At 38.5% G+C, this 25,816-nt stretch overlaps 1 protein-coding gene across 2 annotated transcripts in view; it reads left to right on the top strand.

Moving 5' to 3' along the window:
* The window catches only part of cerk (ceramide kinase), an 89,417-nt gene that overhangs the window by 19,624 nt on the left and 43,977 nt on the right, over positions 1–25,816 (top strand). For both annotated transcript variants that reach the window (XM_072562564.1, XM_072562563.1), the window contains exons 3-6: positions 3,133–3,264; positions 6,475–6,597; positions 16,274–16,399; positions 21,258–21,321. In XM_072562564.1, coding sequence (XP_072418665.1) covers positions 3,133–3,264; positions 6,475–6,597; positions 16,274–16,399; positions 21,258–21,321 — 445 coding nt within the window. The remainder of the gene's footprint in view (positions 1–3,132; positions 3,265–6,474; positions 6,598–16,273; positions 16,400–21,257; positions 21,322–25,816) is intronic.

Raw genomic sequence — 25,816 nt, 5'->3', positions numbered from 1 at the left:
TCTCCCTTCCAAAATGAGCAACTTCACATCTTTCCACATCATAACTTTGTTTACCAATTATTTGTCCACTTAATGTGTCAGTATCTCTGTAAAATGTTTAGATTAGATTAGATTCCCTACAGTGTGAAAACAGGCCCTTTGGCCCAACCAGTCCACACCGACCCTCTGAAGAATAACTCATCCAGACCCACTTCCTTCTGACTAATGCACCTATCCCTATGGACAATTTAGCATTGCACATTTTTGGACTGTGGGAGGAATCCAGAGCACCCGGAGGAAACCTGTAGGGAGAATGTGGGCTGAAAAATGTGTTGCTGGAAAAGCGCAGCAGGTCAGGCAGCTTCTTACGCCCGAAACGTCGATTCTCCTGTTCCTTGGATGCTGCCTGACCTGCTGCATTTTTCCAGCAACATATTTTTCAGCTCTGATCTCCAGCATCTGCAGTCCTCACTTTTTCCATGGGGAGAATGTGCAAATTCCACACACAGTCGCCCGAGGATGGAGTTGAACCTGGAACCCTGGTGCTGTCAGGCAGCAGTGCTAACCACTGAGCCACCGTGCCGCCCCTCGCTCTCAACTTGCCATTCCACCTATTTTTGTGTCACTTGCATTAGTTTACTTTGTGACTCTTTAACTAAATAACAATAATCTTAAAACAGATTTATAATTTAAACATCAACAAATTAAAATTAGTAGTTAGTGTTTGATTTGATGTGACTGTTTTCACAAATTGTACACAAAATACAATTAACTGGATCGAATCATTGGTATAAAGTTTTGTGACGACTCCACTATCAACATGGAAACAAACCTCCAACTCTACTTGCCCTTTCCTTCCGTTTCTACCTTTCCAAACACCTACTTAACCAAGATGATAAACCGGGTAAAGACCATTCACTGTTTTGTTGATCAGTGTATAAAATACCTTCCTATGCACAAAAAAAATGCTATATGAACAGACCATATCATCAAGTCTGTCCTGCTGTTCACTTCAATCATTACTGATTTTTTAAGCTTTAACTACATTTTCTTGTCTATTCCCCATATCACTAAGTGAAGTGCTCATCTGGAAAACTGACGCAGACATGATGGGTGAAGTGGTTTCTGTACTGTGATTTTGAGATATCCCTTAATTCCCAAGACAAACCATAAATACTTTCAATCTTTGAACACTACACCTGTCTGACCCAGAGAATTCCTAAACTTCACAACTGAGTTGAGAGACTTCACCTAATCTGTGACCTTAATGATCAGTCCCTTAATTTGAGATTGCACTTCCATGTCTAGATTGCCAACTGGACACAGGAAAAAAAAAGTCCTTGGTCTACCATGTCAAGACCTTTCAGTATCACGTTAAAATAGAGTATCATTTGTGCATGTGTAACCTTAGTTTTGAAGAACTTTGCCATTTCTTTTTGGGCTAATTTTATGATGTGTAGTTAATTTCATGCACTAACCTGTATTTGTAAGTATGTGCAAAGCATTAAAGTCGTACAGTATGCTTGTTTGCAGCTAATGGATGCTTAAGGTTGTTTTATTTTATAGTTATTACATATTGTGAAATATTCTGTGTCTGTGCTGAGCATTATCTATTTTTAACTTTACTTTCTAGTTTACACAGCATACCAGTATTCAGTGCTGCAGCAACCTCTAGGGTTCCAGTGTTGTAGAAATGGTGTCATTTGAAAATAAATGCATATACATTAATTTGAGATTCATAGCCCTGTCCCTAGCCACCATGTGGCTAATAGACAGTAAATGCAAAGCAGAAGAGCAGACAAATTGTTTTGAAGAAAACCAAAACATCATCCACTAGAAATATCCATTTTTATTCCTCACTCTGTGGTGTTGAATGATTTGCTAAGTATTTTAAGCAGTTTTTGCTTTGTCTTTTGTTTTTATTTCAGATCCCCAGTATCACACTCGCCAACTTTAAAGGCATTTAAATGGTCATTGGATAGACATATGAATAAAAATGAAATAGTGTAGGTTAGATGGACTTCATATTGGTTTCACAGATTGGTGCACCATCGAGGGCTGGAGGGCCTGTACTGTGCTGTAATGTTCTGTACTATCTGCAGTATTTTGATTATGTATTGCTAGTCCCTTGGAGTAACCCACTTCCATCTTTGATACTGCAATCCCTGCCTTTCAGACACAAAATAACAAACTGGGCAAGGAGAATAAATTTGTTCACACTGTTGTTAGATTTAGAATACATAGGTTATGGTAGATCAAATGCCATAGTAATTTTTTGAAGATAATGGAGTTACGTACTTAAAGAGGAGCCATTTTGAATGGGTGTGTGAGAAAATTGGATTGTGGAGCTAAATCGGATATTTTCAAAAGAGTTGCCAAGCTAGGCTGAATTACCTCCATACTGTAATAGTCTGTGACTAGATACTTGGGGTGATGGTTGTCATTATTGCTCAGTACAGGAGATGTGATCTGTCAGTCTGTCACCATTTATGTTGCAGGTTACAACATAGCCAGAGTCCCAGCTTGTCAAATGCGATTTGGGGCAAATTAGTCTAAAGTGACTATAGTGAATTTTCTTCCACCCAGTCAGCCATAAAGGCTTTCTCCTGTACTAAGCAATATACTTTATAAATGAGCTCCTGAAAGGCAGAAGTTCATTATTTCTGCGTAATTTTTAAACTCAAACTTTAATGTTGTTTTTTTCCTGATTTCAGCAATTTGCTGCTTTACTTTGAATAAAATATAATGGCCAAAATATAAAATTAATTCTTAAGCTAGCACTGCAATTAAGGTTTTTTTTTGGTGTGACCACTCCAGTCCAGAAATATTTTGAGTGGACTGTTGACAACATATTTTAATTTTCCAATAATTTAAAATCTGGGTCATTCAGTATAGTAGTTATAGATGAGTTTAATTAAAATGTCTAAATTGCAGGTGCAAGTTGCATTTTTTGCATGAACATTAACTAACCTTGTGTTTTTTGATTTTTGTGGTTCATATATTTTGCTGTCAGGATATGAACAAGAATTAATGCGGTTATTTAACATGTTATTATCTATTAACATGTTGTTATCTATTAACATGCTTAGTCAAAGAGTGCTGCTGCTTGTTAAAAAGAATTTAAAAAACAATGAAATGTTTATTTTCAAACAGGTCATCTTTCTGTGCCTGTCTGTGATATTGTTGCTGTTTGTGAAACTGAAGAAGATGGAATAGGTAAAGAAAGTGGAAGATGGCAGAAGATGCCTTCATTTTCTACTGACCTAACTTTGCATGCATTTACAGGTACTGCTATTCATTTTTCAACCAGTACTTACAACATTTTCATTCATCTATGCATAATTCTGTCAGAATTTCAATTTTTCTAAGTTTTCTAATTTTTATTCTCGTTGAATAACGATTAGCAAATCTCATTATTTTTGTTTTCCTTTTCTTGTACTAAACTTAGCATTATTGAAGTCAATCATAGCATCATTGCTTACAACAGCTTAATAAGCACAAACTCAAGATCACATCAGGGGATTTCCTGCGCTGTCTTAGTTGCCAATTCATCTGACACATTATTTCAACTTGAAATGACTGCACACTGTGAGCCTTATAATTTGTATAGTAGTTTTATTTGTGATTAATTTTCTTGATTATTCACTTAGTTATTTGCCCCCACTCCTGAGAGAGTTGCCGCCAGCTGATGCAGCAGTTAAAAAAATAATTATTTGGAGATTAATGTTTAATCCGTTTTGCAAATACTATTTGTACCTATATCGTCACTTTATGGCATTGTGTGTTGGTACTGCATGTATTCAGTTCTGTTTTAAATTTTATTTAAATTTAAATTTTGTCTCTGTAGTTTTTATATGCAACATATTTGTTTTTCATACCTTGGAATAATGGTTATTTCTCCTGCTATTCTCCAGGGTAATGGATACAATTTTCAGTCATAAGTCACTGCTGTTTAGTTCTCTATAGTGAGTTTAAGAATATGGACAGCTACATGAGTAAATGAAACCTGACAGATTTTTGCTTGCGCTCTTAACCTTTGGCTGTTTTTCTGTGTACTCATGGCATTTAAATATTGTGAGCAAGATTCTATGCAGAAGCTCCTGCATTAATACAAGTAATCAAGTCGTATTATCCGCCTCCAGGTCGTTTCATTTTCAATTTAGAGTGGGATTTATTTTCAATTTCCTCATACCCCTCTATATCCAAATTTATTTTGTATCCAACATTAAACACATTTTGTTGAAATTGCCTTTTAGAGTGCAAGATCATACGAAACATTTTGGTGTACAGTATTCTTCAATCCATTCAATCACATTCTGTCAGAATACCAATGTTATTGTTGTCCATTACTACAACTGACCATTAAAGAAATACACAAAACTTCACTGTGCCTTTGAGTAGGTGACTCATTGTTTTTCTAAAGGAGGATGACCAATCACTCCTATCCATCCATTCTTGGGAAGAAGCCGAAATTGATTGTTTCTGCCCTTTTTTCCAGTAAAGAGATAAAGATCAGTGTTCTTAATCTTTCACAACTGTACTCCAAGCACTCATTGCATTAATTGGACACTCGTTCTGTGCATTTTATTAGGCTTAAAAGCTTGTTATATGTGTTAATCTGTTGATGTGTGGTCTCACCGACTTCAGTAGCCTTTGATTTTTTTTGGATCTGATAATCAAGTGTTGGATGTTTTTAAAATAATTTTACACTAACAAAAAAATGCATGTTTCTAAGACTATTAGAATATCAGCATCCTCTGATTCATGTTGGGTCAGCAGATCTGAGTAATGCTGCAGGCTTGCACATTGTTCTTTGTGGACAGCAAAGCTCGCGGCAAACAAACTTGGCTGCATGCCTTGAGCTCTTCCATTAGTAATTGAATACTGGTTAATTTATTAAATTCCCAGACATAGCTGAAGGGCTGTTGTCTCTGCACTAAAAAGAATGAAAAGGAAGCTTCAAAATTCCTCAGACAACCTTAACTGCAAACTGTTCAAATTTCGCACTGGATTGAAGTGGACTGAACTGAACTGATTATGAACTTCAGGGCTTCAAACCTCTTATCGACAATGGACAATAGGTGCAGGAGTAGGCCATTCTGCCCTTCAAGCCTGCACCACCATTCAATATGATCATGGCTGATCATCCTTAATCAGTATCCTGTTCCTGCCATATCTTAAGTGAGTCTTGTTCCAAATTACATTGCAAAGCCAGTAAAAGTAAAGTACACATCTGATAACATTTGTAATTGGTGCAAATTGTACCTAACCTATTGTGCAACTTAATCTTTCTATGTCAAATTAAGGACAATTGGCTTTGTTTCAACCAAACTTTCCAAAGCCTTTTGTGTGTATATTTTTTTCGTAATGTCAGGCAATGCATTAAATAAGTCAGCTGATGAGTAATGGAAAAACATTTCTTAAAAAAATAGGAAGTGTACTTGAAGCTGTAAATGTAATAAATATCTTCACTGTCAGGGTAGCTAACTTGGGTTATGATGTACTTTCCTAAATTTATTGTGGTTATCGAGTAAACCTACGTTTACCAAACTGTCAGAATCTGAAATTAATGGCTTTGGAGCAGAGTGAAGCATCATTCAAAACTTTTTTAAAATCTAAATTGCTCACGTAGAGTACTATAGTTTTATAGCACTTTGAGAAAGCAGCCAACAAAACTCCATATCCTCCATCAGTGTTAATATGATTTATTGTTGGCATTACTTTGAAATTCATATCAACTAAGAGCTGAAGAAAGTTCCTTGTTTTCTATATTATAGTGCAAGCTCTTAGATGACTAAGAAATGTAAAGAGTTCCTATAGGTTTCAGGTGTTGATGACCTTCATTTAGTCCATAGTCTGGAGACTAACCTATAAGGACATTTCTGAACACACAATGTAATTTGTAACTAGGCAACTGGAATGTGATTAATTCTAAGCCAATAATGACCTGAAACTCAAATCTTCGTTTAAGAAATACATACAATGGCTCTGTTTCAAAATAAAACATTATATCAGAGTTGCTGAAAAATGGGGAAAATCCTTTTTCAACAGAAATTTTAAAATCTTTTGGCCAGTTGTTGACAATGAATGGAAATTATCATCTTGGAAATGTGCCAGTCACTTGATTGCTTTGGTGGACAATGTGAAGTTGCATGAAGCCCAGAGAATTAGAAGAATGGATTTAGGCTTCCCAGAATTTTAGGAAATTATCAAGCTTTCCTTGAAAGTTGTTTATTTGCCGAATTCTATATTAGAAATAATTTTGTGCACTTGGCCTCATTTAAGATTAATATTGATTTACATTTCTGGATTGTAAAATGTTAGACTTCTTCTAAGATTGGTAGATTTTGTAAGATAAAATGAACTATTGCTTTGAACTCAGCACTCATTCAAAATTCCTAGCCAACTTGATATGTTGTGTACATGTACTGAAGTTGTCTTCCACTTTTTAGAAATACTATGCATTATTTCATAATTATTTCATTTTATCTTTAGTGTATCATGTGCAGAGATCAAAAGAACACCATTGGGAGTGCAATGAAGTGACCTTTCATTGCAGTGACCATTTACTCTGTAACCAGTGGGTAAAAGCTCTTAAAGAACAGTTGGATTTACAAGGTACTGTATGTTTTAGTGAAGTAAAGATAGAACTTTCAAATATGTGGTATTTTTACAAGCCAAGGTAACCTGAGGGATCGTTCCAGATAAATGACCTTGCTTTCTTTTCTCGCTTTCTCTCGCACTCTCTTTTTTTTTCTCTCTCTCTCTCTCTCTCTCTCTTTTCCCCCTCCCCCTTTTTTTTCTTTTCCCCTTTTTTTTTCTTTCCCCGTCTCTTTCTGAAACTGATTAATCTCAAGTACTATTTTGTCACATTAAACACAATGGCCCAGATCTTCGATTCCCCAGATAGTTGGAGATCAGATCTACCCTGGAAAATAGGAGTCTGAGCTATGCAGACGTCCACATCCATTGACCATGTCGTAGTTGTTCAGGAAATTGAAATGATAGACAATTAACAAGTGTGTAGAATCCCCAGAGAAAATCTCCAGCTCTTAGTGTGAGTCAGAGACTTCAGAGGGTTCTCATGGCTTACCTGAATAGCCAGGAAGTTGCTCTAACTCCCCAGTAGCTCTGTGTTTAAATGCATGCACAGACATTCAGCACCCTTGCTGATTCCAGTAATTTTGGAATTGTCATGAAATTTTGGTTGTAATGGTAGGAATAATATAAATTGTAATAGCTTTGAGAATGATGTAGGTTTGGTCCTTGAGTTTATTGGGTTTCAAATTTATTTTATTTTTCTCTTGTAATTTTTGGTGCAGATCCATTATTCTCCTGTTCTACAGCTTGTGATGGTGGCTTTCTTGATTTGTCAAATTTGAGATAACCAAGCAAATGCTTTATAAGTCAGTAGGGTCTTCATACAAATTTCTAATTCTGGTTCCTTAACTTGTTTGGTTATTTGATAAAAGATAAACAGTGATTGTTGCTTGATGGACTGATGTTCAAAAATGTGTTGTTGAAAGTGCATGTTCTCATTACAGAGGCAGTAATTGTTGATTTCCTGTTCAGTTATATGGAGATTTTGATGGATCCATTGTAAAAGTCAAAATGTGTGGTACTGGAAAAGCACAGTAGGTCAGGCAACATCCAAGGAACAGGAGAGATGATGTTTAAGGCACAAACCCTTCATTATGCCTGGTACACCGACCCTCCTGCTCCTTGGGTGCTACCTGACCTGCTGTACTTTTTCCAGCACCCCACTTTTCGACTCTGACTTTCCAGCATCTGCAGTCTTCGCTTTCTGTCCATTGTAAAAATGTCAAGCATGTGATAAACATGTTGGCCTGTGCAATATTGCTTTTTAACAGGCTTTGAAAGAGTTCTTGAAGCCTGGATTTGAGTAAAATATGCAAATTGCATTTTTAAAAACTAAGGTCTGATGCAATGTTGTCTCTTCTTTCACTGCATAGGAAAATTGCATACATCACGCAGTGTGTGGCTGATGTTATTTGATATAACATAGGCCTGTGGTATTAATAATGTGTTTCTTTTTTCGTGTGAGTTTCGTGTTTTCAGCTGTTCCACCACGAATCCAAAAGAATGATTAGAATTGGATGAATCTGCACTGCACTGTTGTTCAGAAGAATAGGCTCTTTCTGTCTGGTGACTTAGCATTGTAAATGCAATAAGCTGAACTGCATCTAAAATTCAAATTATCAATAAGATCACCATTTATGTATTTCCTTGTTTCTGTTGATCCACCTTATTACCCAGGCCCTTCCTCCACCTCACTTTACCTAGCACTGCGTTAATTACTACTACACAGGAGCCACAATCACTCAATGACAGATGGAAGGAAGGGAGGGGGAATTGGACAAACTGTTGCTCACTTATGAGGAGGCACTCCTGGAGTAACTGCAACTCCAGGATGGGTAAAAACAGGAGTTGCTTGAGAGGTTAGGGGAGGAAATGGGTGGAGGAGCATTGTTGGAATGGTGGTGGATCCAGCAAGGATTGAGAGGAAGTGAGACAAGTGGGAAGTAAGTGGTAGAGAAGGTGGAGAGTGTGAGTGATTAAGAAGGGAATGAGGAAAGTTATTGTGAGTCGGGATGAAGGATATGATTGAAAGTCTGAGTGTGAAGGGAGAACGTGAGTAAGTGGGGGTTTTGGGAGAAGGAGAGCATGTGTGGATTCATGGGGATGGGGAAGAAAAGGGGCTGAGTGGATGGCAAAGCAGGTTGGCAAGAAGTGTATGTATATAATGAGGGAGAGGAGTCAGTTACAATTTGTGAGTGAGGCAGGAGGGACTTCACAGAAATTTCTATCACCATGGACAAAAAGTAGTTGGCTGAAACCCACCTAACGATATAAAATAATACCACTTTAGATCGCATTTTTATTTTTGTATGAATTATTCGGTGTCAATTGCATTCATTTCATGAGTTTGATATATTCGTTCATGGATGTAGATATTGTTCACAAGGTCAGTTTTTGTTGCCTATTCCATATTCCCCTTGAAGTTCAAATGGAGTAATTGCGAGCAAAATACTGCCTTTGTCGCTTATTTTATTTGGCATATACTTGCTGGAACAAGTGCATGTTCTGTTGTTAAGGTAGGCTTTGCCTGTTGTATGTGTTTGAACTGTGTGGAGTGTTGAAATGCTGAGGTCACTTTGGGAATTTTATACAGGTGTATTGGTGCACAGTCTTGAACATAATAGAGGTGAACAAAGGAAAAAGCTAATCACTTTCAAATCACTTGAAGTCTAAAAATAACTCTCATTTGAAATAGCCTAGAAGCATCTTCAAATGATTTCTTGTCACCAAACATTTTTAGATCTTTGTCTGTGGCCATTTACTCCAGTCTCTCTGTGAAACATTGCCACCTCTTACAATTTGGTCAAAATCTCCTGCAGTTCTGCTTCTTCATGTGTGAATGAATGCTGAGTTCATATTCTTTACCACTAGCATTTCATTCAATGCTTGCTCATCACTGAAGTCTGGAATCTTAGGTTTGTAAACTTCAGAATACACAACTCTAAAGACTGGTTGTCTCCTTCTACAAATAACTTGACCATGTCAAGAACAACTTATCACAATGGAACTTCTATCCCATGTGCTTCACCTGCCCTGTCTTCACCACTCAAATCCTACAAACCCCAGTTTAGATTAGATTACTTAGTGTGGAAACAGGCCCTGCAGCCCAACAAGTCCACACCGACCCGCTGAAGCACATCCACCCAGACCCATTCCCCTACACTACAGGCAATTTAGCGTGGCCAATTCACCGAACCTGCACATTTTTGGACTGTGGGAGGAAACCGGAGCACCTGGAGGAAACCCACGCAGACACTGGGAGAATGTGCAAACTCCACACAGTCAGTCGCCTGAGTCGGGAATTGAACCCAGGTCTCCGGCGCTGTGAGGCAGCAGTGCTAACCACTGTGCCCCGTGCCACCCACAGCACCTCACAGACCACATTGTCCACCACAGCCCACAGAGATTGTTTACCATTCTCGCGCTTGCTTGTAGTCCAGTGTTATAACTTGAACTTGGTCCTCCCACAAACCCACTTTGTTAGGTTCTGACTGACTTGATCAGTTCCTGATTTAAACATCTCATTACACAACTGATTTCCCTTGTCCTCATGGTGCTTGCATCTAAAAGTTTAACATGCATAGTTAATGATGTTCTTCTCATAAGTACTATCCTCGTCTCCCATCATTGATCTTTCATCCTTACTGCCTTACTTTTAACCATTTTTGTGTATTTTAGCTTAGCCAGTGGAGGTCTGTAAATTACATTTATGTCTCAACCTTGCCCTTCTGCTTGTTCACAGGTTGCTTTTTGTTTGCCAACGCTGTTGGGGAGGTTAAATTAATGTGGCAGGGGGATGGGAACCAAATGAGGAAGTTAGTGGACAGTAAGGAGGTAGTAACTAAAGCCTGTAAAGAACTAGATAATTAAGTCAGCGTGAGTAAGGGAAAGGGTTGGCAGGGAACAGATGGACGCAAAGGGACAGGTTGTCTGAGGCGCATTTGTTTTAATGCGAGAAGTATAGTTGGTAAGGCAGATGAACGTAGGGCTTGGACAACCCTGCTACACTGGGTCCAAAACAGACTCTCTCCAAAAATATACCAAACTGCAACCTACTTGCTCCACAGGGTTCTAGGAAGGATCACTTAACTGGAAGCAGTCACAATCCACTCCACCAAACCACCAGAACACTCAAATGTAAGAAACCTGCATGGAAGCCTAGTAAGCGTACCAGCCTGCTGGTAAGACTGAGATAACTTGATTTCAAGACCCCCCCCCTTCCTAGCTTACACCTAGCAAATGTACAATTTCTGGAGAACAAGATGGATGAATTCAGATCACGGCTTACCTTCCAGCGTGAACTGCGGAACTGCTGCGCACTCTGCTTCACAGAAACCTGACTCAACCCATCCATTCCTGACTGCGCACTTCAAGCTGACATTTTCTCTCTCCATCGTATGGACCATGCAACGTCCTCTGGTAAGACAAAGGGTGGAGGGATTTGCTTTTTCATCAACAACTTGTAGTGCATGGACATTCAACCCTGGGCAGCCACTGCTCCCCAAATCTTGAATTCCTCACGATCAAATGCCACCTCTTCTATCTACCACGGGAATTTACCGCTGCTATGCTAACTGCTGTGTACATACCGCCACAAGCAAAGGTTGAGGAAGCTCTGGATGTGTTGTGCTCCATCACTTACACCCTGGAGATGAAACACCCCAAGGCACTGTTTATTGTGACTGGTAACTTCAATCAAGCCAATCTAAGGAAGATGTTGCCCAAGTACCACCCAGAGCATTACCTGCCCCACTAGGGGCCTGAACATTTTAGACCACTGCTACACCACTGTGAAGGATGCATACCGCTCCATGTACTTCACGCCTCCCAACAGCGAGCGTGAGATAGAGATAGAGATAGAGATACAAATATGTAAACAGATTATGGAAAGATGTAGGAGCTGCAACGTGGTGGTGGCAGGAGATTTTAATTTTCACCTAGTGTTAGACATCTAGATGGAGCAGAATTTGCAAGGAGCAACCAGGAGGGTTTTATAGAGCAGTATGTAAAAGGTCCAACTTGGGAGGGGGGCATACTGAACGTAGTTTTGGGGAATGAGCCCAGCTAGGTGGATGAAGTTTCAGTAGGGGATTACTGTTACAAAGATGTGGGTGTACTGTACCTTTAAGAGTTAAAAGCTAACAAAGCTACCTGACAGCACCAAGTGTTCTGAATAAGGTACAATGTAACGTGTGGTCCAACAGCTAGGATAGCTATTTACCTGCAGACAAAAGCAAGTTTGAATTAGGTCAATCTGTCTAAATCATAGCCCCCAAAAAACCCAAACTCCAATCAAGTTTAAATTTAGTACATTGACAATATTAAAAGCCAATAGCACAATCCGAATCTTTGGGGTATAAGACCAGGAGAAATTGAACAGTTGGGAGGAGAACTGCCAAAAGTCCAACAGATATAGGCTGCTAGTCAGAACTCTCTTGAGAGGCATCTGTCTAGAGAAGGAGTTTACACAGAGAAAAACATAACACAAACCTGGAGAGCAAATCTACCGAGGAAAATATAAAGAGAAGAGTCGATCTCTGGCTGGTTTTGAAAATTTGAATTTTTTAGTAAATCTTAATTGGGGGTTTTATTTGGACTAGAGTTAGAGAAGGGAAAGTAAAAGACAGGTTAGAGGAAGGAGTTATAAATAGTTGTTAGTTAATAATTCTCTGTTATACCTTAAGAAATAGAGTTGTTAATTTGTAGTTTAAATAGTTCTAGGTCTCTCAAATTTCACAGATTACTGCACGGGATAAATCTTTTGTGTTGCTGATTTAACTTAAGCAGGAGGGTTTATCCCGTGTTGTAACAATTACTTTGGGAATAGTGATCACAATTCCGTAAGTTTTAGCATACTTATGAACAAAGACGAGAGTGGTCCTAAAGCAAGAGTGCTAAATTGGGGGAACGCTATCTCAAGCAAAATTTGGCAGGAGCTGGGGAATGTGGATTGGGAGCAGCTGTTTGAAGGTGGATCCACATTTGGTATGTGGGAGGCTTGTAAAGACAGGTTGATTTAAGGATGCAGGACAGACATGACCCTGTGAAAATGAGGGATAGAAATGGCAAGATTAGGGAATCATAGATGACAGGTGAAATTGTAAGACTAGGTAAGGGGAAAAATGAAGTATACACAAGGTCTCGGCAAGTAGATGAAGCTTTGGAAGAATATCAGGACCAGTCTGAAATGAGGAATTAAGAGGGCATAAAGGGATCATCAGATATCTTTAGCAAACAGGGTTAAGGAAAATCCAAAAGCCATTTATCAATAATAAGGAGTAAGAGGGTAACAAGAGAAAGGGCTGGCCTACTCTAGGACAAAAGAGGAAAATTACGTGTGGAGTCAGAAACTAGGTGAGATTCTTACTGAGTACTTTGCGTCAGTATTCACTGAGGAGAGGGAAGTGACAGATGTTGACATGAGGGATAGATGTTTGACTATTCTAGGTTAAGTTGGCAGTAATGAGGGAGGAAGTGTTGGATATTCTAAAAGGCATTAAGGTGGGCAAGTCTCCAGGTCTGGGTGGGATCTATCCCAGGTTACTGAGGAAAGCAAGAGAGGAAATAGCTAGGGCCTTAACAGATATCTTTGCAGCATCCTTGAGCACTGGTGAGGTTCTGGAGGACTGTCGAATTGCTAATGTTGTCCCCTTGTTGAAGAAGGGTTGCAAGGATAATCCATGTGATTATAGACCAGTGAGCCTGACTTCAGTGGGCAGGGAGCAGAGGGATATAGATCCTTAGAAAATAGGTGACAGATTTCTGGATTGGCGCAGGCTTGAAGTCTCAAAGGGCCTGTTCCTATGCTGTAATTTTCTTTGTTCTAACTGTAGGAGCAGGACAACTAATATGCTTTATGTGGAGGTGCCGCTGTTGGACTAAGGTAGACAAAGTCAAAAATCATGCAACACCAGATTATCTTCCAACAGATTTATTTGGAAGTACTTCCAAATAAACCTGTTAGACTATAACCTGGTGTTGTGTGATTTTTAAATATACTTTGTGAATTTTTATTTTGGCCCATCACCTAAACTTCAGTGCAGCTGAGCCAGATGATTGCCAATTTCAGTGGTTTGAAACTTCTATTCTGACTTGAAGCATTCAGGTTTGTACCCTGAAGTATTTGTTTCTGATTCCATTAATGACATGGATGTAATGTTTGTATTCTGTACACTAAAGCATATTTTGGAATGTTCAAGGAAAAGCTTGCTTGTTATAACTCTTAAGTCACCTTTCTACTCTTTCTAATCTTCAGACTTTAAAAGCAGCTAATCCAAAAAGAAAACCACTATGATGAAATTATGAAAAGCTTCAGGATACCAGCAATGCAATATCAGCATTTTCTTAGTTATTGTGGTTCCAAATGTTTGTATCCTCTAAATGGCTGATTTCCTCTATACATTTCCTATATATTTTTCTTGTATCAGCAGATTGCTTTACTGCAGTTTTACTGCGGATATTCATGCATATCTTTTAATCAGAAAGTTTTAAATGTGAGCTTGTAAAAAAAACATGCAAACTGTGGACAAGGTTTTCCAATTCTTTTTTGAATCGGAGACAAATGCGTTGGGTGGTAACTAACGTCCCAGTCTGCTTGTTAAAATCTAACAGAAGAGCATTGGTGAGTTCTTTGGCCAATCAAAGGCAGAACCCTGGTGTTCTGAATCAGTTTAAGCTGCCGGCAAATTAGAGGCTGGCAACTTTTGGGTTCTAACGATTGTCTGTTGAGGCATGCGTTGGGACTTAGTGGAGCGAAGGTATATAATTTTCAAACTCTTCTTGTGGCATGGGGGAGTTATGAGATGAGGGAGGTGGAGAGGGTCAATGGTCAGAAGGCTCTAAGACAAGGTTAGGGGTTGACTTTCAGATTGGGGCAGTTGGAAGATCCCAACCTCAATCCTGAAACAACTTTTGTGACCACTGATTAATTTCAAGGCACCTCCTCAGCGTAGAGTTTTGTGTCACAGGAGACTGATAAAGGCTTCCCTCCCTGTCTCGCCACCGCTCTTTGAAGTTACGATCTCATGCTTTATCCCTTCATTGGGCTGAGCTGCACTTAAGTCAGTCCAGGTTTTCATAATAAATTGTGCCATTTTACTCTGTTAAAGTCATTACATAAATTCTGAAGACAAAGTATCTTTGTATTGATATATATAAACCACCAATACCCTGTATGGTGATATTAATTTTCGTGCACAAAATAGATAAAAGTTCTTAAATTCAGCTAATCAAAATTCCCATATAAATTTGTGCAATTTCATTCAGCTTTTTCACAGTACATAAAGAAATTTTACTTAGCAGCAGAACATGTGTGTGAAAATGTAATTAAAACTGTAAAAATTATACTTCCCTTTGTTTTGGAACCAAATCACATCTCAATCTGCTTGAATGGCATCATTCTATGCATCATCAATATCCAGCTCATCAGCATCGGCCTTCTCGTTCCATCGTAATCACCTTCTATGCCATAAAGTGCATTAGGTTTCTTGAATGATGTAATGAAAATCTCTTCTAATTTCATCCCTACAGACTGCTCACATAGGATTGCCGTAGACTGCCTGTCTTCATGAATTTTTCTTTGATCGGATCATCCAATTATTCCATTCCATTCTTTTTATCACGCTACCCTTACATAGCTTGTTTACTGATGATTGAGCAAGGTTGCTGAAAATCACTAATTTCAAGAGCAATATGTGAGTTGGAATGTGATCCGAATATATCCCAGGTTGCGAATATTTCTTTAACATAATCCTCCTGTTTGAAAACTGAAAGGATCAGCAGTCATATTTTCAAACTACTTTCATACATCTATACTTTGTCATGAATGTGAATGATTACTTCTTTTGGGAATTGCTGTTTTGGGAGGGTTTTCCCCTCGAATGTTGTTCAGCTTTGTTGCATCACACGTGAACAACAGCACAATAATAGATCTACTCTTTCCATGGCCAGTTGTTTTCATGAATGCTGTTTTCTCTCCAACTTGTCTCACAATTTGACTGACTATCATATCAGAATTCTTGGAAGTCTCATCCGTGTTTCTGAAGGAAGCCATTTTTATCCAACCTTCTATCAATGTTGAACTGCAATAAGTCTGTCATCAACTTGAACTGAAAGATGCTATAAAATCTTGGTCTTCTGTCATAGTACAAAACTCAGTTTTGCAGAGGGCTTTTTCCAATCTAAAATGTTCTTCTCCAATATCTTGTATTCCAGCTACAGTACATTTATTTGTGCTTTGGGTTTTGCATCTGCTCTTCCTTCCTATTGATCTGTACAATTAGAAGGATCAGAACATCCACCTTTAGTAATGTGCTATTTTATGGTTGTGTGAATTTACACCTGGGTAAGTTTGCCACCTGTGGCAAGCAAGTAATAAGTACAGAGAGTTTAGACGTATTGACCTAAGATTAACAATCAGTTTTTGAGATTTGCCATTACTTGACTTGTGTTATCTGCAATGGTACTGAGAAAGGAGTATAAAGGGGATATAAAATCAAGGAAGGGGCTGGTATGAGTGGCTGTTCCTGTTTTTCAAAAATTTGAGAAAAGATGTATTGAAGGAGTCATGCTGACATTTCCTATAATGTATATTCTATATTAATTATTTGATTTTACAAAATTTTGTTTGAAGCTTGTAAATTTTACCAGAGAAATTCAGTAATACTTGAATATTTGATTGCATTTTCTTTCACAGCTATGCGACCAAAGCATTTAATCATATTCATTAATCCTTTCGGAGGGAAACGATTGGGAAAGCAAATATATGATGATAAAGTAGCCCCTCTCTTTCAATTGGCTTGCATTACTGCAGATGTGATCGGTGAGTTATTGGTTTTTTTTTACTGAACGAGTATTTTAATAATTGATCACAACAATATAAATGGCAGGGAAATTACATTAGCAATTGTTTTCTGGCTAAGCTGTTTTGTAAGAATAAATGAATGTCTGCTGACCCCTCATTTGGAAAGCTAGTTGAAATGCACAGATTTTATGTTTATGATTTGGTTCTCATGAATTTTTAAGAATGTGTTTACCTCTTCAGTGACATCGCTTATTTCATTTCCTCTTGAGGTATCAACCACTTTGTATGGTGGGTTTACATGGGTACTGGTTGACCTTTGTCTGAGTGTCTAAACCTCACAAAACAAAATAATCTACTTGCACTTCCAAACAACCAGATTGCCTACTCCTCCTAATTCATATTTTTGTGTATATCAAAACAATTAGCAGAAAGTATATTTTTCATTCCAATTATTGAGGCATTAATGAGAATCCCATTACCAGCAAAGCAAAATTTGCAATTTATTAAATCTTGATCTCTTTTACAGATGAAAACAGAAAAAAAAATTATTTTAAGTATCAGAATTAATGGAGTGTATTCTTCTTATGTTTTCTCACTTGGTACTTCCAATCACTTGGGGATTTTTTCAGTGATTTTTAGTGAAAGGACTCTTTAGATTTTGCTGGATTTCTACCACACTACCCCCTGCGCTTTCATTTAATCTGTTCATTTGTCATGTTCCATTTCTTAAGTTTTATCAACACTATTTCATTCACCTGGCTTTGAGGTTCCTTGACCTGGGTGGAAGTTAAGATGAATAATTTAAAAGTTAAAATTTCAGATAAAGTTTTTGTAACTGGTTGTATATCCTGTCATTTTTTCAGTTTATTGGTCCACTTGCTTTCATAGATGAACAATTTCATTCATGGTGTAATTTAGTCTTCTGGATTTCAATTTATGGTACAGATTGCTGAGATATTACAATAACAAAAGTGACAAAATGAGATCTTTCACATTCACTCACAGTTCTGACACTTGTTGAACATCTTATTGTTGCACTATAAATCTATATGGAAAGTACAACTGAAGATCACATCACTACAAATTTGTTCTAATCTTAACCTTTTATATAATACAGCTTTTGAACTCCATCTGAACTGTAAGAATCTCCATTTGTTGGAGGAAAGAGGAAGTGCTACGTCAAGATTTGTGCAGATTGTTGATTTACCTGGTTGTAGAGTGAACTTGTTCCACTGTAGCACATGAAGAGGGAGATGGCATGGGGGCAGCTTGACACTAGGCACATGGACACACAAGATGGCCACTGAGCCATCAGTTGGCCAACTTGACACATAAGATCACAATTGGGAGAAAAACAGCAGGGCAGATACAGACACTGCCTGGGGCCACTAGAATGCCAGCACCATGGACTCACAATCCAGTTGATTAGTTTAAGGCAGGTGGGGCAGAGAATGCACATGAGTAACGGACATTGTCTGCCGAAATGGGTCCAGCCAACATCTCTTAATGAAATGCTCACAGTTTGATACAGACTCAATATGAAATGCTAATAGCCAGAGCTGCAGTAATCCTCCTTCTCAGGAAGAGCAGTTAGCACCCATTACTACGGCAATGGATTTCCGTGCAGATATTGAAACTGATAATGTCTACACTGAAACTGCCAATGACCACGCAGAAATTAACAAAAACCGCACGAACTGACGAAGAATGTATCAAAACTATCAACAATTCTGCAAAGATTGCCATAAACAAACCATTTTACAAAGACAATAATCTCATCCCTGACCTATTGTATCACAAGGCGTATCAAAGTTTCTTGACATGCTCCGGGTCGAGAGAAGACTCGTAGCTGACCACAGTGCTGTTGGTGTCTTTCTCTCCCTGGAGCTCCGGTATTTCCTTGCGCAATAAACTCCGTCTTCGAACCCGATTCTGACTCTGAGACTGGTGTTTTTCCCCAGAAAGACAGGATAAAGAAGTGTCAGAAATTCACTAGTAATGCACAAATTGAAGTCACTCTCGACAGACTACATAGTTCTCTGGGCTACATTAGTGCATTGGTGTGACTTGGGAAGATAGGCTGTGCAGGCTACAAATGCTCACGTGTTGTGTGCTACTTCTCATGCAAGGCAAAGCCTGGAATGTATGTGTTAGAAATGTAGTCATGGTTCAGGTTTCAGAGGAGCCCAGTTGTTTTGTGCTGTGGACAACATGGCCAATACAAACAAAGTGAATTATTGAATGTACCTGTTTTATTATAACTGAAAGTAAGATGGGCAAAACTGCTGCTAGACAATTAGTTGGATGTTCAGCATTTGTTAATCTTGTAAAGTAAAGGGGTTTTAAAAATAATTGACAACAAGCAATCTTGAAGTTCTTTCATAGTAGTCATTTTGAATTTTGATTCATTAAAGCAAGATGATTTGCCCTTGTAGTACATATTAAGAGCTTTATTTGGAAGTACTGAGGGCTTAAAGGTTAGCCCACATGGTTTTCCAGAACACAGTTTATGACCAGTGGAGGACCATTGCTGTTCATGTAGTCACACACAAAGTTGATGTGGGCTCATGTTGCTGAATAGAGAACTCAACTGGGGCCTGAGCAGCATTTACCGTGAGCATCTATCCTCTTAAAGGCAGCTCTTGTCGTAGATTAAAGCTATACTGGAGCAAACTGCTGCTTAATGTTGATACTACAATTCTAAATCAGGAAGATGCAACAGTTGGGCAGAGCAATGACCCATAAGTTCATGGAAGAAGCACTGGAGGCTCTGATGGTGTAGATCGATATTGGGAGAGAGCTATATTTCTACAGGGGACCAGAAGTCCCTCGAGGGTCATCCGCACAGGTGGCCATAAAGGTCAATCCTTGGAGTTTCTCTGCTTGCACCTAATACCAGTATCACAAGAAGTCTGATCTTGGAAATGTTTAATGCCAAGGAATTACAATTCATGTGCCATGTTTTATCCATGTTCTGACATTTTGCCCAGAACGGAATGGTGCACAGCAAAGTCATCTCTACAGAGTGGATGGTACTCTACACACACGCCAGCACCCAAGTCATCTTGACAACATTTCCGTTGACAGAACTGGAATCTGTGGTAAAGTTTCAGGCTGCATCCAAGCCAGAGGAAGAGGATAGTTTGTGTGCAAACTGTCTTCAGATGGTGAACTTTTCAGGAGCCTTAGATTAGAACATTGATTGGGTAGCACACAGGGGAACATCTCAAATGCTGAGTGATTTGGCTGGCATGTCAGATACCTCCTCCCACTTTGGAGCAAGCATGAAGTCTGAATCCAATTATCTAGAGGGTATGATGCACAGCTTTGCAGCTTTTGTTCCATCAACCTGTCATACAACTGCAGCCACCATGTATATCATAGTCTTTGTCTGGGCAAGTCATCAATTCATTTACCTTCACTGTGAGAATGTTTGGTGCCTGATGTTTTAAATAATGCTGCTGCTGGACTCCTTGCAGATGAAATACATTGCTTGGTGATTAACAAGCCTATTGATTGAATAGGCTTGCCTGTTCCAAGCTTATGAATGGACCCTCGCATCAGCCAAGAGGGATATTTGGCCTGAGGATAGTATTTGTTGATGGACGTTTTCCACACAAGGTCATCTACACATTCCATATTTACCCATATGAGGTGTTGTCCCAAGTGTGTTATTGGTGCTGCAGAATTCAATTTAGAGTGCCTTTAATTTTTTTACACCATATACAGCAGCACCACAAATCCAAATTTCATTCCTAGGAAATTTGATGCCTGTATATCTTGTACAAACATAGTGAAATATAAGATTGCAGGTAATGATTGGACAGTACTAACATTTAAAATTAATATACATCTTTCTACAGTTCAGCATATGTGCTTTTAAAAGTTATAATTTGGTCTTTCAACAGAGACATCCAGACACTTGCTGAGTGGATTATTGCAGGGTTTGCTTTAATAACTTATTTGCCCAGATGTCATTGTAATTACGTTGTTCTAAAATAGATTAGGTTTGCCTAAAGCAACAGTCTATAAAAATTGTGAGTGCTTCATGTTCTACGTGATATGTGTAAATAAGAACATAATGGCCTGCATTTTTATGTGCACAGAATAAATATGAAGATACCTATTTCATACTTCAAATAAAATGCAGATTCGCATGCTTATAAGGATAAGTGAATTGAGTGCTTCAAAGTCAATCACCGTTATAGAGTATGATAGACTTCTTGTAAACCTTCTCTCAAGTGTGCTAAGAAAATTTGCAAAATAATTACTTTGTGGAAAAATATCAAATTGGATCAGGGAAGTAAGTAACATGAATTGAGTTTTATATCAAAGTTTTATTTTTTTTCTTTCTCTTGGACTCTTCAGTTTAGAAGTTCAAACACTTTCATCTTTGTTTGAATTAACTGATAGTACATCCAACTCTGGCCACCTTAACATTGAACTGGCATGCTGTAGAAATAATACATGTCATCAAGCTGCTCAGTAACAAAAAGGATTGGAAGATTGGACTCAGTAAAACTGAGGTCACTTCAGTTTAAAAGAAAAACTGAACCCACACTCAACAAAAAAGGAAAGTTGTCATTGTTAGAGGTCAGTCATCTCTTTTGTATGGCTGTGCTACAAAGATTTTGTCAAGCAGCTATCCTAGGCCCAATAGGTTTGAGCTGCTTCTCATCAGTGTATCAACTTATTCTGATCATAGAATGTTAAAGATACATGATAGGACCGATATTGTTGTTCCATTATTCAAGAAATTGGTGGAATAACACATCAAAGTAATTGCAGGAAGAAAAATCCTGCTAACTTGATTGTAGCCATAAGAATTTTTTTTGAGAGCATTGTTTGAGGTCTGTTTTTCTTTTTATTTCTCCAGTAACTGAACGAGCTAATCATGCTCGAGATCATTTGATAGAAGCTGATTTGGAGAAGTATGATGGGTAAGTGTTTCTCGTGGATAATCCAATTTCCGATTGATCAACTATTTAAAGATTTATCAACCAAAACAAATGCTAAGAGATCCACAAAACATTTGCCATAATATTCGTGTCATTATTTCAGAAGAATTTTAAATCCTTGTTTTTTTTTTCTCGGCAGCCCCTCTTGTGCAATGCACATCCAATTAACTCCCATGCATGTCCTCTTGCCATGCCACTAACTGCCACGGCCCCCTCTTCAACCACCTGCTGCTACTAACTGTTGGCAGCCAAACGTATGTCATGCGCTCTAATCCTCTGTCCATCTTGCTTCTGCTGGGCTACGTCTCCAAATGAACCCATCAGAAAAGTGTGAAAACAAAAACTGCATGTTGTTACAGATCTAATAAATGTAATCTCTGACTGACTTTTAAGCAGTAATAACGCCTAGAAGCTCAATTCAGTTCTTTATCTTAAATTTTTGAGAAAGTTTGAAGCTATTTCACAGTAAGCATTGATAATGTTCCTAAGCTTCGATATATGCATTTGTTGGCACTTGCATTGTGGTTCAAGTTGTAAAGACTGTATAATTTTATTTTGTGTATTTGGACCATGCACTGAAATGGACTTTAAAACCAAGAATTTTGGAAGGAATTGCTGCATTTTTAATAACCAGTTACTGAAACACTTGTGTGTGATATTAACATTGCTGTTTTGTTCAAGCAGTAGGGGGAAATATTTGTAGATGGCATGGCACCAGGGTGAGCGTATGTGGAGATTTGGCTGACAGCAAAAAGCTGATTGGTTTGTACAATTGTGACTAGTCATGGATGCCAAAGATTTATCAGCCTGACAACAGATCTGGTTACTGTGTAGCTGAACGTCTTATGGGTGTGAAAGTTAGTGAGAAGACTTCAGACCTCTGGGATGGGAAGTAGTGTGTCACTCTGCAAAAAAAAAAGTATCCAAAGCATGCAGGAAGTCAATTACTTTTGACCATTGGTTGCTGTAGCTTTTGTCTTAAATAGCAACTAAATGAAACTTTGCAATCCATGTGCCAATTACATGGTGTCTCCTGTGAAGAAGTGAAGGAACCTCGAGAGAAGAGACTGAAGAATAGAAAGACTTGCCACACCAAAGGATCATATCAGCAAATCTTTTGCATGGGTGCTCTTCGACAGTGCTTCCAAGTATTTTTCCCCACAACCCATGAAACTGAGGTGTTTTTGTTTGTCTGTGTGTCCAGGGGTTTTAAAAGGTAATTAGAATTTTAACTAGTAGCATCATTTGTTGATGATTCAGAGCCTTATTTCTGGTGACTAGAATTTTCTTATGAAATAAATAGTAGTTGTTGCTAAGTACAGGAACTTGGTCATTGTTTTCATAGAATCCTTACATTACAGACACCATTTGCCCCATCAAGTCTGCACCGATTGTCTGAAGAACATCCCACATAGGGTGGGTCTGTCTCCACAAGCCTGCATTTACCATAGCTAATCCATGTAGCATGCACAACCCTGGACAATATGGGTCAAATAAGCATGGCTAATCGAATTAACTTTAAATCTTCAGAATGTGGGAAGGAACCAGAGGACCTAGTGGAAACCCATGCAGACATGGGGAGAATATGCAAACTTCAACAGACATTCCAGCCTTGTGCGCCTTAAGCCTGGATCCCTGACACTGTCACAAAAGTGCTTCCCACCATGCCTCCCATTTTATTTTGTCTGGGGACCTTGTAGAATCCCCAGCAATCTGAGGGAGTTGTGAAAAATTGAAGATTCTGCTAGATGATTCTGCTACATTAGTTCTCTGGTACAAAGCTATCTAAAAATTCTCTGTTTCTCCCCCACCTCCCCTACACAATGGACCTGATGTTTCCTGGCACCCATCGTATTTAGCACTCTATCTATCTAGCATCTTATCACCTACTTACCTGGCCATTCTCTTAACTTGATTCCAAGAGCTGGGTAAATTGTGCATACATCAGATCATAACTTTTATGACAACCTCTGAAGTAGTGAGACTTGAATCTGTGCACTTCCTGTGTGGATAATAATCACAAAGTACTAAACAGTTTTATACTTAATCATTTTAAATTGGTAATAAAAATTACAGCAATATATGGTCAGTTAATATTATATCTAAAGTTAGTGTTTTCAGTCAAATCTGTTTATTTTCTTTTATGTAATGGAATTCTGACTGAAGGGAAGCACAATATTATTTGTAACTTCACAAGGTATGCTTAGAGGAGTGGAAATCACCAGAAATCATATTTTGGTTTTAAGGTTCAGAAATCAAACAATTGTTGATTTTTCAAGTTACTCTTCCTCCTAATCTTCTACCTGCACTTGTAAGTTATTCCTTCAGTAATATTGTTGAGTTTATGGTTCACTTGTATGAGCATTTATTGGGATATAGAGACAATCTCTCTAACTGGTCATTAATTTATTTTTTATTAATGTGAATTTCAAAAGTGAACATCTTGCTTCACAAACCTTTCTGAATTCTTTGAGAAGATAGTGAAGAATATAGACACTGGTATGCAATAGCCATAACTTACCTGGATTTTGAAAAGACCTTCAGTAAGATACCTCACAGATGATATAGAGTCAGAGGGCATGTGACAGAATTGATTATTATTGGCTGCAAGACAAAAAGTAAGCAGAGAGTCAGGCAAGGTAAATAGAGAAGGTGGGAACTAATGTTTTCTCTTCATCGTTTACTCTAATAATTTAGATTCTAAAATCAAAGACACAATTTCTAAATCTGCAGTTAGCACCCAAGTTTGGGGGTGAAGTGAGAGTCAACCCTGAAAGTTGCAGGAAGATACTGAAACTTTGAAAAGTATTGACAGAACATGTTCAAGACCAATCAGTGTTAAATAGGACATTTTGCTAGGAAGAATATGGAGATTATGTTTCTTGAATTTTGAGTCTAGGTGGGGGAGATGAACAATGGAATCTTAAGTACAAATACACCAAAAGTTGTTCTACTACTTAACAAATACATTTAAAGAAGGACAAACCAAGCAGCTGGCTTTATTTCGAGAGGGATGCAATTGCAAAGTAGGGAAATTATGTTAAATCTTTGATTACCTTATTGGGATTGTATTATAGACCCCCCCCCCCCCCCAATAGTCAGAGGGAAATTGAGAAACAAACTTGTAAGGATATCTCCGCTATCTGTAAGAATAATAGGGTGGTTATGGTAGGGGATTTTAACTTTCCAAACATCAACTGGGACTGCCATAGTGTTAAAGGTTTAGATGGAGAGGAATTTGTTAAGTGTGTACAAGACAATTTTATGATTCAGTATGTGGATGTACCTACTAGACAAGGTGCAAAACCTGACCTACTCTTGGGAAATAAGGCAGGGCAGATGACTGAGATGTCAGTGGGGGACCACTTTGGGGCCAGCGACCATAATTCTATTTGTTTTAAAATAGTGATGGAAAAGGATAGACCAGATCTAAAAGTTGAAGTTCTAAATTGGAGAAAGGCCAATTTTGACAGTATTAGGCAAGAACTTCCAAAAGCTGATTGGAGGCAGATGTTCGCAGGTAAAGGGATGGCTGGAAAATGGGAAGCCTTCAGAAATGAGATAACAAGAATCCAGAGAAAGTATACTCCTGTCAGGGTGAAAGGGAAGGCTGGTAGGTATAGGGAATGCTGGATGACTAAAGAAATTGAGGGTTTGATTAAGAAAAAGAAGGAAGCATATGTCAGGTATAGACAGGATAGATCGAGTGAATCCTTAGAAGAGTATAAAGAAAGTAGGAGTATACTTAAGAGGGAAATCAGGAGGGCAAAACGGGGGCATGAGAGAGCTTTGGCAAATAGAATTAAGGAGAATCCAAAGGGGTTTTACAAATATATTAAGGAAAAAAGGGTAATTAGGGAGCCCTCAGGCAGCCTTTGTGTGGAGCCACAGAAAATGGGGGAGATACTAAATGAATATTTTGCATCAGTATTTACTGTGGAAAAGGATATGGCAGATACAGACTGTAGGGAAATAGATGGTGACATCTTGCAAAATGTCCAGATTACAGAGGAGGAAGTGCTGGGTGTCTTGAAAAGGTTAAAGGTGGATAAATCCCCAGGACCTGATCAGGTGTACCCGAGAACTCTGGACAGCTAGAGAAGTGATTGCTGGGCCTCTTGCTGAGATATTTGTATCATTGATATTCACAGATGAGGTGCTGGAAGACTGGAGGTTGGCAAACGTGGTGCCACTGTTTAAGAAGGGTGGTAAGGACAAGCCAGGGAAATATAGACCAGTGAGCCTGACATCGGTGGTGGGCAAGTTGTTGAAGGGAATCCTGAGGGACAGGATGTACATGTATTTGGAAAGGCAAGGACTGATTCAGGATAGTCAACATGGCTTTATGCGTGGGAAATCATTTCCCACAAACTTGATTGAGTTTTTTGATGAAGTAACAAAGAAGATTGAGGGCAGAGCAATAGATGTGATCTATATGGACTTTAGTAAGGCGTTCGACAAGGTTCCCCATGGGAGA

The sequence above is a fragment of the Chiloscyllium punctatum genome, chromosome 44, assembly GCF_047496795.1.
Source record: "Chiloscyllium punctatum isolate Juve2018m chromosome 44, sChiPun1.3, whole genome shotgun sequence".
NCBI classification, from domain to species: domain Eukaryota; kingdom Metazoa; phylum Chordata; class Chondrichthyes; order Orectolobiformes; family Hemiscylliidae; genus Chiloscyllium; species Chiloscyllium punctatum.
This window is presented reverse-complemented; position numbering and strand designations above follow the sequence as displayed.